Below are 17,629 nucleotides of genomic sequence, written 5' to 3'. Positions count from 1 at the left end.
TGTGTGTGCGTTTGAGTTTAAAATTGTTGTTATTGGCTGGAGGAATGAAGTTCAGCTCCAGTTTGGCTGCAAGCAAACCTCAAACACACACACACACACACACACACACATACACACACATTGGTCTGCTAAAATGTACAGAGGGAATGCTGTGGTCACACCTGGGAATGCTCTTTCAGCTAACCTGCCGAACATTTTCTCTCTCCCCATCATTTCCTCTCTTTTGCGGGGAAAAGTAACATATCAAACTGACTTTACTTATGTTTACTTCTACTTTAAAGCAGAGCTTTAGATGTAGGAAGAAGTGTAAAAAAGGAACCTTTTGTTTGTGGGGAGAGAAAATCAGTTCATGGGCATTCAGATTCTGTCTAATGTATATGCACTAACACATCTAAAAAAAGCATCCATCATGCATGCTATAATATATATTATAGAGCACATATTTTCTACACTGAAATGAGATAGTTTTTTTTTCAGTTTGTGCTGTTTAATAGAAATATTTGCTCAAATAATGTTCTTAGTTTTTTGTTTGTTTGTTTCGTGCTCTTATTTCTTAGTTCTGTGAAAATTATTAACCCCCGTCAGGAAACTGTCATAACTATGAAGTAAATATTAAATTAAAGCCAGGAGATGGTTGCGTCACAGCATGTGGACTGGAGACAGATTTTCTAACATTTCCTTTGTTCTGTTGTAAGGAAATCACCTGACACTGAGGTTTACACTGAAATGAAACATATAGGAGCAGTACTGATCATCAATGGGAGTTCCCTTTGTTGTGTTATGTACTGTTGTGGTCAGATGTTCACACACACTCATCATAAATGTCATATAGCTTATAATTTGGGGCTTTGAACGATTTCTGCAAACTGTCCTTTTTTGAGGGTGAAACGATTATACAGCATACATCTTTAATTAATTTAAAAAAACTATAATTGGGTGCACAAGTTTGATTTTTTTTTTAAATTTTGCTAACCCACACACAATATATACAGGCTCAAATACATACATACACTCATTTAAATCCTTTAACATGTGGTACAGAAGGTTCTACACTGCCGTGTAGTTCGAAAATGACTATTAACCTCTGATTATTGATCACGACTGACTACAATCGAAAGTTTCTCTTGGCCAACATAAAAGAGACTTGATTGACTCGCTGGATTGAGAAATACTGAGAACAATGGGAAAGTCCAGGAATCTAAGAAGATCTAAGAAGAAGAAATACAAACTACAACAAAACTATTGTATGTAAGTACATTCAAATGTGTCACCACTTTGGAAGAAAGCCCAAACTGATCCTTGGTGGTTCAGGAGGCTATCATGAACAGGATCATGAACCAGTGTTACTATCCACAGTGAAGTGAGTTTTACATTGCCACTGATGGAGACGGTGCTGACCGGGAAATAAGTCCTTGCCCTGAAATCTACATCTTTAGGCTTGACTAAAATTTGCAGCTGCTTTTTATGTTGTTATGCTGCTTTTTAAGTTGTATGACCAGATGAGGCCAAAAATTAAACAGAATGAAAAGAAATATGTTTGGAGGAGTAAAGGTGAGGCTTTCACACCTAAGAACACTCTACCATCAAGCATGGTGGTGGCATTTTTTGCTGCCAGTGGTTCTGGAACATTGCACAAAATGGATTTAATAATGGTTGAAATTTGGACACAGTTTAGACCAATAGAACAATAGTTCATCAGGAACCCAATCACTTAAAATGAACTCTACCAATTCGTCTAAGAGAAGTGGTCAAATATCCACGCAGAACTATACCAAAAGCTTGTTGATGGATACCAGAAATATCTTATCGAGGTGCAACTGTCTTAGGAACGTTTAAACAAATATCAGTGGAGGTGTATGTGTATATATGTACTTTTTACCCTCGATTCAAACTTGTGTGCCCCGGGGAAAGGAAAAAAGCTGTTAAAAAAAATTAGGTACCCCAGATTACCATAACACTCATGCCCATAATGAGTGTACGTAAACTTCAGACCATAACTGTATGACCCACACATTTTGTTACAATGGTGAATGTTCATATTAAAATTCGACAAAGTTTCAAATAGTCAAATAAAGTTAAAAGATTGGGACATTGGATGTCAGTAAGAGTGAATATCTTTATTGTGGTTAACTATGAGGCACAGCTCTTGCTGTGAGCACAGAAGCCACACCCACCTCCTATTCAAACCTCTTTCATGTAGTAACAGCCAATCACAACAAACTTGGCTTAAAAGAGAAGCTAAAGCTGCTAGTTTCATGCACAGGATGAGCTAAGGAGCTGCACCAGTGCGCAGTAAATGATACATAAGCATTATTTTAATCTGGAAGGCACGGAAACTAACTGTAGTAGTATTCAGGAATAAAGATCTGGAGCTGGAAATAAGAATAACAGGTCCCCTATAAGATATTACTTCAAATTATTTCCTCCTGTGTTATCTTTAGTTACTTAAATATTAACAAATGTCTTGTTCTTGACCTTTCCCTCTGACCACAACAATTAAATGGAATATCATTGTAATAATAGTGCTGTGGTTTCTGTTAAGTATACCCGGTTATAGATCTCCTATCTCTCTCTCTCTCTCTCTCTCTCTCTCTCACACACACACACACACACACACACACACACACACACACACACACACACACACACACACACATAATTTGACGATTTAGCACATAGCAGACTGCTATCACAGAGTGTAGGATGTACATAATCTCACAAAGTGAATTTTAATTCTGATTTAATTGGAATTAAAGTGGTTTTAAGCCAGAGTTAATGGATTTAGACGGACTCTAATCCTGGTTTAATGAATGCTGGTTTAGTGTGCTGCTCGCCCCTTTCATCATCCTAGACATTGGACCACTGCAGTCCAAGTGGTGAATTAATCAGCCACTTTTTGGTAAGCGGAGGATGAGTGTGTGTGTCTGTATGTGTGGTCTTTGCTTTGGGAAACATGTAAGGAAAGAATCTCTGCTAAATTTCTCTGTATAAATTTGTGAAAATGTTTCATCTTTTTCGACTTTAGTGCAAAGCATTTCTGATTTTCTTTCCTAGTTGTTTCCATGATGTGTGTGCGTGCGCACATTCTTCACCATGTTCTTGTGGGTGTGTGTTGCTCGCTCGCTCTCCATCCCTATGTAACTGGAGCCCACCCTCCCCTGTCAAAAATAAAAATCATTTGTCCGTTGCACGAGTGTGTCCATTAAAAATGCATGGTGGAGGGAACTGGGGGACACTGGGGAAGAAACGTGATACTCGACTCTCCGGAAGGGCATCAGAGTACCACGGTGGACAAATGGCATCTAGAGAGAAAGAATGGGATGGAGAGGGAGAGAAGTGAGGGAGAGAAGGGTGAAGTGAATGGGTAAGTAGGTGGGCATTGTGTTCTTCTCCTGAACAGCTCGCTGCTAATGGGCAGACGTAACGACTTTTGGGGTCCTTTGCTCTTCTTGTAGGTATACAAATAATCACACCACACAGATCCATCACGTCACTGTTATATTATATCATGAATAAGCCAAGGTCTTTGCAGATGTGTTTTTTTTTTTATTAAACTAGTACAGAAGCTCTTCTAGATTCCAAAACAAATACCAAGTCAAGAGCTCTACAGTAAATTAGAGTTGATTTCTTTCCCCTTATCGCATGTGTCTCTGTAATGAGAGACTGTTTTAAGGCCAAAACACACAACGCATGACAGCAAAACGTAGATTGGGGCTAATTGAACATGCACTGAATGCTGGGAAACCCCAGAGCAAACTAAAAAGTTTGTTAACTACTGTAAGTTGCTGAAAGTGAGGTCAAATAACCCTCTGTTTGACTATAGAGTGTGCAAACTGCTCTGCTTTTGTGCAGGTCCAACTGAGGACACAATGTTCAAGTGGACGGTGCAGTACTTACTCGTTTTAAAATCAAAGGCCAGGGCTGAATAGGTAGGTTACTTTGTGCAAATTTGCCTGTACAAGCTCATGAAAATGGAACATTATCGCTACTGCACATGTCTTATTCAGCACGGCAATACAGTGGGGCAAAAATGTATTTAGTCAGCCACCAATTGTGCAAGTTCCCCCACTTAAAATGATGACAGAGGCCAGTAATTTGCACCAGAGGTACACTTCAACTGTGAGAGACAGAATGTGAAAAAAAAATCCATGAATCCAGGTAGGATTTGTAAAGAATTTATTCGTAAATCAGGGTGGAAAATAAGTATTTGGTCAATAACAAAAATACAACTCAATACTTTGTAACATAACCTTTGTTGGCAATAACAGAGGTCAAACGTTTACTATAGGTCTTTACCAGGTTTGCACACACAGTAGCTGGTATTTTGGCCCATTCCTCCATGCAGATCTTCTCGAGAGCAGTGATGTTTTGGGGCTGTCGCCGAGCAACACGGACTTTCAACTCCCGCCACAGATTTTCTATGGGGTTGAGGTCTGGAGACTGGCTAGGCCACTCCAGGACTTTCAAATGCTTCTTACGGAGCCACTCCTTTGTTGCCCGGGCGGTGTGTTTTGGATCATTGTCATGTTGGAAGACCCAGCCTCGTTTCATCTTCAAAGTTCTCACTGATGGAAGGAGGTTTTGGCTCAAAATCTCACGATACATGGCCATCACAGTAGGTATGGTGTTCTTGGGATGCAACTCAGTATTCTTCTTCCTCCAAACACGACGAGTTGAGTTTATACCAAAAAGTTCTACTTTGGTTTCATCTGACCACATGACATTCTCCCAATCCTCTGCTGTATCATCCATGTGCTCTCTGGCAAACTTCAGACGGGCCTGGACATGCACTGGCTTCAGCAGCGGAACACGTCTGGCACTGCGGGATTTGATTCCCTGCCGTTGTAGTGTGTTACTGATGGTGACCTTTGTTACTTTGGTCCCAGCTCTCTGCAGGTCATTCACCAGGTCCCCCCGTGTGGTTCTGGGATCTTTGCTCACCGTTCTCATGATCATTTTGACCCCACGGGATGAGATCTTGCGTGGAGCCCCAGATCGAGGGAGATTATCAGTGGTCTTGTATGTCTTCCATTTTCTGATGATTGCTCCCACAGTTGATTTTTTCACACCAAGCTGCTTGCCTATTGTAGATTCACTATTCCCAGTCTGGTGCAGGTCTACAATACTTTTCCTGGTGTCCTTCGAAAGCTCTTTGGTCTTGGCCATGGCGGAGTTTGGAGTCTGACTGTTTGAGGCTGTGGACAGGTGTCTTTTATACAGATGATGAGTTCAAACAGGTGCCATTCATACAGGTAACGAGTGGGGGACAGAAAAGCTTCCTACAGAAGACGTTACAGGTCTGTGAGAGCCAGAGATTTTCCTTGTTTGAGGTGACCAAATACTTATTTTCCACCCTGATTTACGAATAAATTCTTTACAAATCCTACCATGTGGATTCATGGATTTTTTTTTCACATTCTGTCTCTCACAGTTGAAGTGTACCTCTGGTGCAAATTACTGACCTCTGTCATCATTTTAAGTGGGGGAACTTGCACAATCGGTGGCTGACTAAATACTTTTTTGCCCCACTGTATCTTTGAAACGGATTTATTTCAAGGGTCCTAATTTTAAGTAGTGACAGCATTTGGTTAAACAAGAGAAAAAGAGACCAATATAAAGGAAATGCAGGGAAAGTGTAAATGCGTTCTGAGTCTGAATCTGTGAGTATTTCAGTAGGGTGTCATTATTCTATCTTTAAATTTTACCAAGATAAGAAAGTAAGGCTTTCTATCTGCCATACATGAAATCACTTTGGGGTTCTTTAGAATATGTTGTTTGTTAAGATAAAAATAAATATGAGAGTGAATTAAATGTCGTCTTTTCTGCTTATGTGAACAATAGTCATTTTTTTGGGGGGGGGGGGGGGTTGTCTTTTGTTTTACTTTTCTTCCCTCAGGGGTGTCTCTCAGCTGTCAGTGCCGATGACGTTCAGGTGTGACTTGCGTCACTAAGCTGTCACTGTGTACGTGACTATGTGTGTGAATCAGTGAGAGTCTATGGATTTGGGTTTTTTCCCCAAACTTCTGGCCTGGTGTGCTAAACTCATTAAGACAGTAAGCAATCAGATTTGAATGTTCTGTGTACTCTGGTATAAGTCATACATGCACATATTTTGAGGAGTACGGTGAGGCCGTCTTCCCATGTTCACATTGCTTGCTGTCATCTGTCATGCTAACTCTTTCTATATCTTACTGTGAGCCTTACTGTGCCTCTCTTAAGGGACTCTCTGTTTTCTTTCCTTAGTCCGGTCCATCTGCTTCCTATAACACTTGGGCAGTCCAACCTGGCTTTCCAAAAACGCCTTCGACAAAATCAGACATTTATTCACGTACAACCAAAATAGTCCCCCCCCTTCCAACAAAATAAGCCCACTAAAAAAACTGTCCTGGGCCTGTTTCAATAGGGTGGTCGAATCTGGACCCAATTAAAACAGGGGACCCCCTAAATTTCCTTCACACCCAGCTTGAGGAAGACCCCAGATTAGAGGAATATTTTCCTTATTGCCGACTTTCACTTTTCACGGGACGGTAATTGAGCCCATGTGTGCTCGGCATTGCGAGGTGTTCCCTTTTTTGGTGGAGTGTGGATAAAAACGGCTCGTTGTTAAAGCCATCGGGGCCGGTCACAGACTTGATAAATCTGTTCTTTCTTCCTCTTTCCTTTTCTTCTGGGTTTTCGCTACAATCCTAGGAATGTTGTTTGGAATTAATAGGAGAGGGAGATTTTCATCTTTCTGTGAGACTTGGTCAGACGTCCATGTGGGAAGAGGCCTAGATGTAGATGAGATCAAATAAACAAAGTCACCTGTGAGTGATTCCAGGTTCTAATGAGACACAAGTTTGCCTGTTCAAATGTGCACCCACACACACATACATACTCACACATGCGCGCGAGGCCACACATAGTATGTTCTCGTATGCAATCACAGCCAATTTGATAAGCACGAAAGCAGGTGTTTGTGTCACTGATATCCTGCACATGCCGTATGCCACCGCACCAACATACTGGTATACACATGCACGCTCAGTGAGGATTAGCCACAGCTTCTCATAAACTCCGTGACTCAACAGTGAGAGCTTGTGTTGTGCTCCCCTATGCGGTGACCCATCATTATCCTCACTCCGGCTTTGTGAGTGCTCTGCTCTGACAGAGAATGAATGGGCGCTTGTTAAATAAACTCAGGACATTGCTTAGGTACCACATTTGTCCGCACGATATTATTCTAAGTGCTAATAATAAGAAAAGCATCCGCCTGATTTGTTGCTGTTAAAAAGTCTGATCCGTACCTGCAAGTGCGCTGCGGAGAACTGCACAAGTCAGGCTTTGATTCATGTCTTCCTAATTGTAATAGACCTGAATCCTCTAAAAACAACATATGGATAACTCTTATGCACACACAGATACCCACATACAGAGGACTGCGTGTATGCACACACATGCACACACTCCACACACAGGTAATTGTGCCCACCTGGGAAAACATAATTTAGTCAGGCGCCCCTTCCTTCTACTAACACTGCTCTAACGGCACGGATGTGTGTTCCTGTGTGTATGTGTGTGTGTGTGTGTGTGTTAGAGTGACCTTTTTTACCCTTTTCTTGCTCTTTGATCCCAGAATGCGTTTGACTATCAAAACTCCCTAAGCCCTAAAAAATCCAATTACAATGCAACACTTCACAAACTTTGCACTTCAACGTTTGAAATGATCAAAATGCTTGTCCGCACAGGCCTAGCAGCCTAGCTAAATTAAATAATAGTAATAATAATCATTTATTTGTTTTCTACACTGTAAAACTAAGGCCTCCAATTGCAGACTGGTGCATATATAAAAGCAATTTTTAATTGCTGTAACATAAGCACCAAAGTGCAAACTGACAACCACCATGCTTAGCTCGAATTCCTTCACAGTCTGCTGAATGTGAGGCTACATAAATCTGTGCCTTCAGCGAATATCTCAAGGATGAAGACACAAGCATCTACTCGAGCTTATGTTTTGGTTTCACCAGGAAATTTGTTATTTTAAAACTGTGCTCTGTTGGAGGATGGGGATGGTTGAAAGCACCCAGGCTGGATGAATCTTGTTCTAACCATCTCTGAAGGTGTCTGAGGAAAGTGATGCTTAAGTGACCTTACTGGAAAATCTGTGAATTCTGACCATACCCTCTGAATGTTGCAAGAGAAACGGAGTCTCATTAGCCTCAGTTTCCTATTCCGATATAGCTCATCTTCTTCAATATTCAACATGTTGTGTGTTAAGAGATATAGAATAGAATCTCTAGCAAATGGGCTACAGCAACAGAAGTCCACAGCTAAGAACAGGCAACTGTGGCTACAATTCACACAAGCACACCAAAATTCTGCAATAGAGGACTGAAAAATGCAGCAGACTGTGACAGCACTGAGCAGCTCCTTCAGTGGGAGACTGCGGCACCCACGGTGTGGGACGGAGAGATTTCGCAGGTCTTTCCTCCCCACTGCTGTCAGACTCCATAATAAAGACTTTAACTGATCAAGCACACACATCCATACATATGCAATAATACTAAGTGCAATAATCCTTTCTGTCATCGTTGTATTTTTACTCAGTTGTATATAGTATTTGTATTTGTATTCTATTTTTATCTTATTGTATATTTATTTTATTTTATTCTACTGTATATAGTATTTTATTTTATTCTATTCTGTACAGTTGTGTACTGTATTTATTCTTATTGTATTCTAATTTTTGCCTCATAACTTTTGCACTGTCCACTTCCTGCTGTGACAAAACAAATTTCCCACGTGTGGGACTAATAAAGGTTATCTTATCTTATCTTATCTTATCTTAAAATATTGCCTGGTCTGAGGAGTCTCAATTTCGGATGTAACATTCAAATGGTAGATTCAGAATTTGGCAAAAACAACATGAAAGTATGGATCCATCCTGCCTTGTGTCAACAGTTTAGGTTCTGGTGTTAATAGTTTGAAATGTGTTAACTAACTAACACAGTCTAAGTAACTATTGTTGTGATGTGGTGCTATAAAAATTTTTTTTAATTGAAAATGTAATTCATTTATTGCTGGTCATGTCCACCCCTTTATGAGTACAGTGCACCCATCTTCTGAGGGTTACTTCCATCTATACAGTGAAGAGTTGTCCAACTGGGCACGAGTAAAGTGTAACCAATGAAATGGCCAGTGAGTGTAGCTGTCAATTTTTGTGTGTGAAATAAACTGGCTGTTTAAGCTTTTCATGTCTCATTGAAGTCACTGTTGTTTCTTCGTCTTCTGTGCAGAAATGTCACATATATCTTGAAACAAATACGATATAGAACCCGAAGCACATAATGGCAAAGGTGAAACATAATAAATACCTGCTTTGATTTGAATGCATTTACTATTTAAGAAGTTCTGTCAATCTAAAAAAAGTTTTCCATGATATCAACAATTTCAGGGATGAAGACGTGCTGTTGACTCCATAGATGACACCACTGACGTAAAGGACAGAAGTCTGATGGCAGGCACCTGCTGTGCCTTTTTTAATAATCACAAAGTGATGCCAACAGTGACACACACACACACACACACACACACACACACACACACACACACACACACACACACACACACACACCCCAATAAACATGAGCATGAGTCTGATCTGGGCAGGCCCCAGCTATCTTTGGCATCTCCTCTATTCTGGTGGTTGCTGTGCCAGTCTGCTCAGGCAGTGATGTCAGCTGATACAAATTGACACCACTACCAGCTGTTGCCCTGCCTTAATCATGTTAGGATATGTGGCAATTTTTTTTTTTACAATGCAAGTTGAGCATTGAGTTTTATGTGCATAATTTAAAGCAGCTCGTTTGCACTTACTGTAACCGAGCAGACAACAAATCTTTCAGTAAAACATTTACTCAAATATTGCCTTACACGTCATGAACATTAACAAATTAATGTGCTCATGTGCTAAATTGACATTTAATTGACACAGAACTGAAAAGCAGATTGTCCTACCAAACTTCGTCTTCTTTCTCTTAATTTCTAATTTTGAATAATTAAATTCAAATTAGATTCAAGGCTCAATGAGAGCTTCTTTCTTATTTGAAAACAGAACAACAACACATATTCATTATCGACCATAATAATAAGATCATGCAAGACGTGCGATATCGGTGCCATGAACTACTAAATGCTGTCTACTACAGTACTATTCAGGTAACTGCTGCAGTTACTACAGACAGCTAGCACAGTCACTACTGCCTGTTATATGGAAATGTAGTGGCACCTACAGGACATTAGCAGACCTATATAGGTCTGCTTTTTATATAGGTAAAGCAGACCTATATTTTAACACTTGAGGTATGTGTTTAGATCCCAATGAGAGGGTCCTCATAAATAAAGCTCAATAACTACCTTAGCTTTAGCTCGTCTGGCTTACTGTGCTCCATTTAGTTACTGCTCTACGTTACCATCTGTATAGTTTTTGTAAATGCTGTCCTCTAATTGTGCCCTCAGTGCCTTTCTCAATCGTACTTTTTGTTAAGAAGACTCCTCTGCTGCCATCTACTGGTATAAAAAAGATGCTGCAGGCATCATGAGCAACCCACATCACCCTCTGCATGAGTCTGTGAGTGCGCTGAGCAGTCAGAGACTGAGACACCCTTGCTTCAGGAAGGAGCACTCTTGCAGATTGTTCATCCCGACAGCAGGTAGACTCTATAACTCCTCAACAATGATGTCATGAGTCACTTGGACACTGTGGACATCCAGTGGACTTCCACGGTCACCACTTCATGCATAATGCACCATATATATGTATGGACATGTGCATGTATATGTATATACAGATATGTATATACAGAATATATATATAGATAGATAGATATATAGATATATATATGTTTAGTGTGTACATGTGTGTATGCATGTACATATCTATACTTAAAGATACTTACTTACATAGTAATAGTAGTAGAATAGTTCAATTTAAATCTTATCTTATTTTATGACAGAATAGTTATCAGAAATAGACAATCAGTAAGAAATAAGCAAATCACAAACCCCACAATCCACCTTTTATGGAAATTCATAAGAGAGACCCTAACTCCCTGATTCATAAGCAACATGCTGAGAGACGTATTAGGTGAGCTGAAGGGGAAGCGTGTGCGGCAGGAGTCACAGATGTGTTCAAGGTGGGGATGGGATTACATCATATCAGCCCTCTCTTGTGTGCAATGGTGACTCCTGCATGACTTCATCTGGTCAGGCAGAATGATAATAATAATGATAATAATAATAATAATAATAATAATAATAATAATAATAATAATAATAATAATAATAATAATAATAATAATAATGATAAAAGTAATAATAAAAAGTAATAATAAAAAGTAATAATAATAATAATAATAATAATAATAATAATAATAAAAGTAATAATAAAAAGTAATAATAATAATAATAAAGGTTTGGGATGTGTCATATTTGGTTCAGCATCAAGGATCATCTAATCTGTGGTAAACATTACATTTTTAATATATCATGTCAATCAAATGCAATTTTTAAAAATCCAATAAAATATCAAATTAATTCAAAACTAAGATACGTACTTATTTTAAATCATAGTTTTCCTGAAATATTTTCTTCAATTTATAAAATTTATATCACATGCTCATTATGTTCTAAACCTGATAGTTTCCTTAATAATCTGAGTATTTATCATATCTATGGATATGTGCAGATATTTTAACTGTGGATTATCCAACAAATAAATGTCATTGTAGAAAAGTACAATGTTTTGAAGTGAATTTACTATAACAAACGAGCTTGCAGATTTTGGCCTCACTTAAATTTTGTCCAGGAGATGGCAGTCTGTAGATACTTCATGCATGGCAAATGCAGTATCCAGAGACGGCATTGTGGATAGGCCTGGACAGTAAGAATAGAAAGAACAAAGTTATGTGAGTCATTGGGTTAAATGCTGTTGTTTTCGGCGAGAGTATGTGGTTTGTAGATGGGCTGGTCAGTGCATCAGTCCTTAAAGAGGTTCTAGGAAGTAAAATAAAACATCAGCTTATGCTGTCGTACAGTAGTGACGTACAGCTAAGCCGAGATCAAGTTTTCAAAGAAAAACAAGGGTCATGCAGATGTGAAACATGATGGGATCAGATGGAACAAAATGTGATTTTTTCGTTTCCTCCCCTTAGTGTGTGGACCTTTTCCACACCACAATTTTGGGAAGCCATCCAACAAAACAATTAGCAAGTATGGGAATCCCAGCCCTTCTCTCATACAGTTCCCTCCCTCTCTCCCTCCTCTATCTCTCCTCCTCTCCTGCTCTTTCCCTGCAGCTGGAGCCAGGAGAGAGGCAGCCAAGTTTATTTTCTCCTTGGTGGTCCCTTTGGGGTGGTGGCGAGGCCCCCGCCGTACTCCTGCTGATGTATTAGGTGAGGGTCCTTTAAGAGATGTCGGTGGGACTCTTTTATTACTGCTGCACTTAATCTTATTGTTCCTGTTAAAGGATACTTGTTACTATTCTTATTTTTCTTTTTCCTCTTCTTCTATTTAAGTAACAACTGTGTGTGATTAAACTCACCTACATCCCTGCTGCTAGTTTGAAATGGGAAGTCCTAATCATTAAAGACGATAGTGTAAAAATCGAGGAAACTGAGAATACACACAGGGGTTAATGTAAGCTTCATTTGGCAATATTTTATAAAATTATTATTTTCCAAATTCACTCATAAAAAAGATGAGCAAAATACAAAAAAATGACTGACTGGATTGACTTCATGTTTTTTTGCCTTGCTCTTTTGCTCCCTGATGTAGTATTCAGATCCTTCTCAGATCTTTGTTTTGTCTTAAAACAACTCACAATATCCTAAATGAAAACTCTCAAACTGACTCAAACTGAGAGTTTTTAAATGGAAATGTCCATTTAAAAACAGAAGAGTTCAGAGGATTTCACTGAAAGACTCTGATGAGACATTATGAGCTCACTGGCTGATTCTCACAGCGCTCTGGAGACATAGATAAAAAAGTAAAAGAAAACAAAACATCTTCTTCTATTGAATGGCTAAATCTACAGCAATGTAGCTAATATATCATAAATAGATCAAAAGATATGGATGGAAAATCGGCCAATAATTATACTAGCTATAGCCAAACGACTTGGAAAACAGGCTGATATATATATATATATATATATATATATATATATATATATATATATATATATATATATATATATATATATATATATATAATATATTTTTTTTATATATATTATATATATATATATCATTTATATATATATAAATGAAAAAAATTGCCTAAAAATTCTCTACATTTCTAAAGGTATGAAAACTGCGTGTTATTTTTTCTGACTTGAAAGAGTACTTGACCTCCAGAGGTCATATAGGTTATAGCCTAGGTGTTTAGTTAGTTGTTTTTAAGGAGTAAGTGAAAACTAGTGCTTTCTCCCTTTTTTGCGCTCTCTTTTTTTTCATTCCCAATAAACCGCAGTGAGAAAAGTGAGAGAGACAAAGGGGGAGAGGCCTTGTGTCAGAGCGCATAAATAACTGTCGACGTGATGTAAACACAGCGGTCATAACCCGAGCAAATTAAAACAACTGGTCTGGGCGGGATTAAAGCAGGTTTTCTACGTCTAAAAGAAACAAACTCCAGCGTCCGCTGACCTCCAGCGACTCCCTTCTGATTGGCCGAATGCTAATTAGTCAATCCAATCACCGCATGCGCGTGAGTTGATAAGGCAAAATGCAATTAAGCTAACGAAAAACGACGATGGCTGCTCATATTTTAGCGGTGTAGCTTCATAAATAAGATAATAAACTGTTATTAAACAGCCCTGACAGTTAGGTTAAAACAATTTTAAAAAAGTAAAAGTCAGTGACAACAATGATACTTCTCAAACTGGCACCCGGTTTATTTACCTTTCATGCATTTACCCTATCAGCAAAGTTAGCAACGAGATAAACGTGATTTGGCCTATTTGGCCTGTTTACGCCACAAGAAGAGTAACTCCTTTATAACGCCCACATAATCTACCAAGGCAAACGTTTGTTTATGTAACGACAGCTTTGTCCACTGTTATCTTTCAGACACAACAGAGGGAGACTCGGGCTATCTGTACCTACGCTTTGTTGGTGGGCAGGGTCTGCTATTCTGAAGGAATGGAGCGATAAGGCGGGTTGCCAGGTCAAACTATTGGCCCACACAAGAAAAAAATAATAAGGACTGGTTACACAGAGTGTAAAAGTGGTACAAATATATTTCATATACTTCATGTAATCTGTACAACAATTTGAGCAGGTTTCATGTGCCTTATCCAGCCATCCATCAAATCATCCATCCATCATAAGACAATCGCAAAACACAGGCCTGCATCAGTAAAAACGCATCTGCAGATTATTACTGTTTGTTGGAAAAAAAGGAAAAAAGAAAAAAAAAGAAAGAAAAAGAAAAAAGAAAACGAAAAAAAGCAATTTAACCCTTGTGTGGTGTTCGTATTTTTGTTACTCAGCCAGTGTTCATGGGTCTGGTGGACCCGCTAGAGTTTTGGCTTTCCAAATTAACACCATCAAACAATTTTATGTTAAATTACTCAACAGATGTTTACTTCATCCCAATTACAAGACATATGAACAGCAAACATGGTTAATTTTTTCCCTTTACCTTTGTTAGATCACATTTATGAATTAATGTGCTTCTCGTTTTTCTTTTATATAAAATGTTATAAATAAATCAGTTATAATCAAGTGGAGTGAGTGGAAAGACACAACACATTTACACGTGAAAAAATAATTAATTGTTTAATTTTTCTTTTGAAAAAAAACTGAACACGGGTCTCACAGACCCGAACACCATACAAGGGTTAAAGTACAAAGTTTATCTTTGAACCAGCAAAGATAAAAGATCACAATGCATTTAAATAAACGATTTTTTTTCTTTACGGGAACGAAGGAGAGTGGGATGCCCTCCCGTTATTCCCACTCAAAGTCTGCAGAGATGAGACTTGCATTTCAGTCACTATAGGATTTTTTTTTTTCATTGTTCCTTTAAAAAGGCAAAGAGCTGCTGCCACTGAGCTGCATCAAGACGCCGTAGTTCCGCACAACCTCGTTGAGTTCAGCATCTCCTTCAAATCGTTCTCCGGTTTACCTGCAACCATGAAAGGCCACGTCTGCGGAGGAAAACGCAACCAGTTAGAGCGTGCACTGTCAAAGAGTTTAGACTAAATCAAACCTAAATTCAAAGCCAGTATGCGTGGAATCACCTTAAACCACTAGGTAAACATAATAAAAACATCATTCATTTGGAGCAAACAGTCTCACTTAGTGCTCTCGGGTGTTATTAAAACAAACATGTTAGTCACAATATAAAGCTTTAACGTGGAACATTTAACGTTTTCTGGCTCCAATATTCATATTTAATTAAGTTCAGTTCTAGCGTTTGATAAATAATTTTGAATTGCAATCCGTTTTTTTTCTCAATTTGCTCCGAAAAGTTATTTTTAAAAAATGACATCACTGCAACATTAATTTCACCTGTCTCCCCAACGAATCACACTGACGGCCTAACGATGAAATTGCACTTCTTGGTCTGCAGCCTACAGGGATTGTAAACTGTCGGGTATTTATTACGCTTGCACGAGGCTGGCTGTTTGCTTGTTTGTTTTTTACCTCCCTCGTGCACCTGCCTAGTTGAGCGATCGCCCTCCTTTGTCACTTTACTGAGTAATTGAGGCCTATAATTTGGCCTTTGCAGGCCACGTTAAAATAACGAAACAACATTGGATTTTGATTAAAAGTGATTCAGGTATTTCACTACATTATTATATTAAAACTCCAAATTGGAAGTGTGAAAATTTGGGGAGCAAAAAGGTACAAGCCCCTTAAGCCCATTCTCACCAGGTTAACAGGGTGGATATATCCATTTTCGTATTTGTCGTTGGCCAGTATCTGTCGGAGGTGTGCTATGTAGCTAGACGCCAGGCGCAGTGTGTCCAGTTTGGAGAGCTTGGTATCCGGTGGTACCCAGGGTAAGGAGGTCTTAAGCCGGGAGAAGGCTTTGGACAGGACTCTCATCCTGGCTCTTTCCCGGGCGTTGGCCGCGTTCCTCTGCACCTGCTTGCCCTCCTGTTGTGCCACACCCTTGGGCGCCGTTTTCCTGGACGTTGTCTTCCGTTTTTTGCCGGGCGTTTCTCTCCGTTCCTCGTTTGCGCATGAGCCCTCGCAGTTTGAGCTCTCCTCCGTGCTCTCGTTGGAATCTTTACCGGAGGAACCAAACTTCAGGATGCCGTCCAGGAGCTCGTCGTCGACATCGCTGAGAGACCCGGTGGACATATTAGTAGCGTATTCCCACTGAAGCGGGCTCAAAACATGGGAGCAGAATTCTTCGGCTGGACACGATTGAACAGGATGTGCGCTGGATGTTCATGAACAACTAACTGTGCAGAAAGGAACAGACTTTTTTTTTATCTTTGTGACCAGAGAGGGCGTTACCACATGCAGGGAGGAGACAGCGGTACTGATCTTTCTTGCTGGCTCCCCAAAGGTTTCGAGGATCCCAAGGGACCCTGGATGAGCCCAAGATGTAGGACATGTGTTTTATTTTAATCATTGTTCAACCCGGAACATGTGATTTCCTCATAAAAAGAAAGAGAGACAGGTGCATTTATACATAGAATTTCTTTCTTTCTTTCTTGAACCTTTTGTCATAATTACTGAAAAATTACATTGGCAACTACATGCATTGCCCACCAATCAGTTCTGTACATCTACTGTATTTTAAGTTAACCTTTGTCTTGCTTGAGACCTCCAAATTATGTAGTTACAGTGATCACAGCACACAACTGCACTCCTTAAACTATGCAGCCTGAAGTAGGGTTCACAATAAAGTGAGTAATAAAAAATATTTTTTAATGCATTAGTTGTAACATGAATAAAGACGTGCATTCTTAGAAACTGGAAATGAACTAACCATTAGCAAAATACAAATGTAATCTGTGTAGTGATATGTTGTCTCTTAATTACAAGAAAAGGTAGTCTTTTTATTTTTTATTTCATTGAATAATGAATTATGAAATTAGATTTGTGCAAAATAATTGCAATTCAGCTCCAAAAGGATCACAGTTTAGCCAGTTCCGCTCACAGTGTCCACATAACTTTCAGCACATCTTGCCAGTAACAGAATAAAGTGCAAGGACAGTGGGTGTGGGGTTTTTGGAGTGGTGTCACGTCTCAAATGGCAAACTGGCGCCTCAGTCCCCTCTGATGTAATAGATACCTGGCACCCACAATCCCCTGTTTGGCCTTCCACATCATTCCACACTGATGCTCCATGCACTGGCCCACTCAGGCCCAAGTCCAAACAACAGAGGTCTCTGGAGCTCCGGTGGGGTACATTACTGATAATCCCATGCTTCCTGTTCACTTGCTTTTTTTGTTTAAACTGTTCATCATTACACTGAAATATGACGAGTTTGCATGAAGCTTCAGGTCTTTCCTCCTGGGATGCGGGATTGTGTTTGTGGGTTTGTGTTTGTGTGAGCAGATCCGTTGGCTACACAGCTGAAGTGTGCAAGGAAAACAGGTGTGTCTCCTGAGAGCTGACCTTTAGCCCC

The 17,629-nt window shown here is 39.4% G+C and overlaps 1 protein-coding gene across 1 annotated transcript; it reads right to left on the bottom strand.

Moving 5' to 3' along the window:
• Nucleotides 1–14,257: 14,257 nt before the first annotated feature.
• On the bottom strand, nucleotides 14,258–16,926 carry tcf21 (transcription factor 21). Its single transcript, XM_026142651.2, has 2 exons — nucleotides 15,915–16,926; nucleotides 14,258–15,187 (listed from the first exon to the last, which is right to left on the bottom strand). The coding sequence occupies exons 1-2, from the start codon at nucleotides 16,347–16,349 to the stop codon at nucleotides 15,098–15,100; spliced, it is 525 nt and encodes a 174-aa protein (XP_025998436.1). The 5' UTR covers nucleotides 16,350–16,926; the 3' UTR covers nucleotides 14,258–15,097.
• Between the last annotated feature and the right edge of the window lie 703 nt (nucleotides 16,927–17,629).

The sequence above is a fragment of the Astatotilapia calliptera genome, chromosome 15 (assembly GCF_964374335.1).
Source record: "Astatotilapia calliptera chromosome 15, fAstCal68.1, whole genome shotgun sequence".
In the NCBI taxonomy this organism is placed as follows: domain Eukaryota; kingdom Metazoa; phylum Chordata; class Actinopteri; order Cichliformes; family Cichlidae; genus Astatotilapia; species Astatotilapia calliptera.
The sequence above is the reverse complement of the archived record's forward strand: the minus strand, read 5'-3'. Positions and strand labels throughout refer to the sequence as shown.

What these genes read in the sequence shown, in the direction of transcription:
- tcf21 (XM_026142651.2), bottom strand. Translation starts at nt 16,349, where the DNA reads ATGTCCACCGGGTCTCTCAGCGATGTCGACGACGAGCTCCTGGACGGC. An exon ending in ATATCCACCCTGTTAACCTG is followed by an intron (nt 15,188 to 15,914) that starts GTGAGAATGGGC and finishes TTTCCTCCGCAG; the next exon opens with ACGTGGCCTTTCATGGTTGC.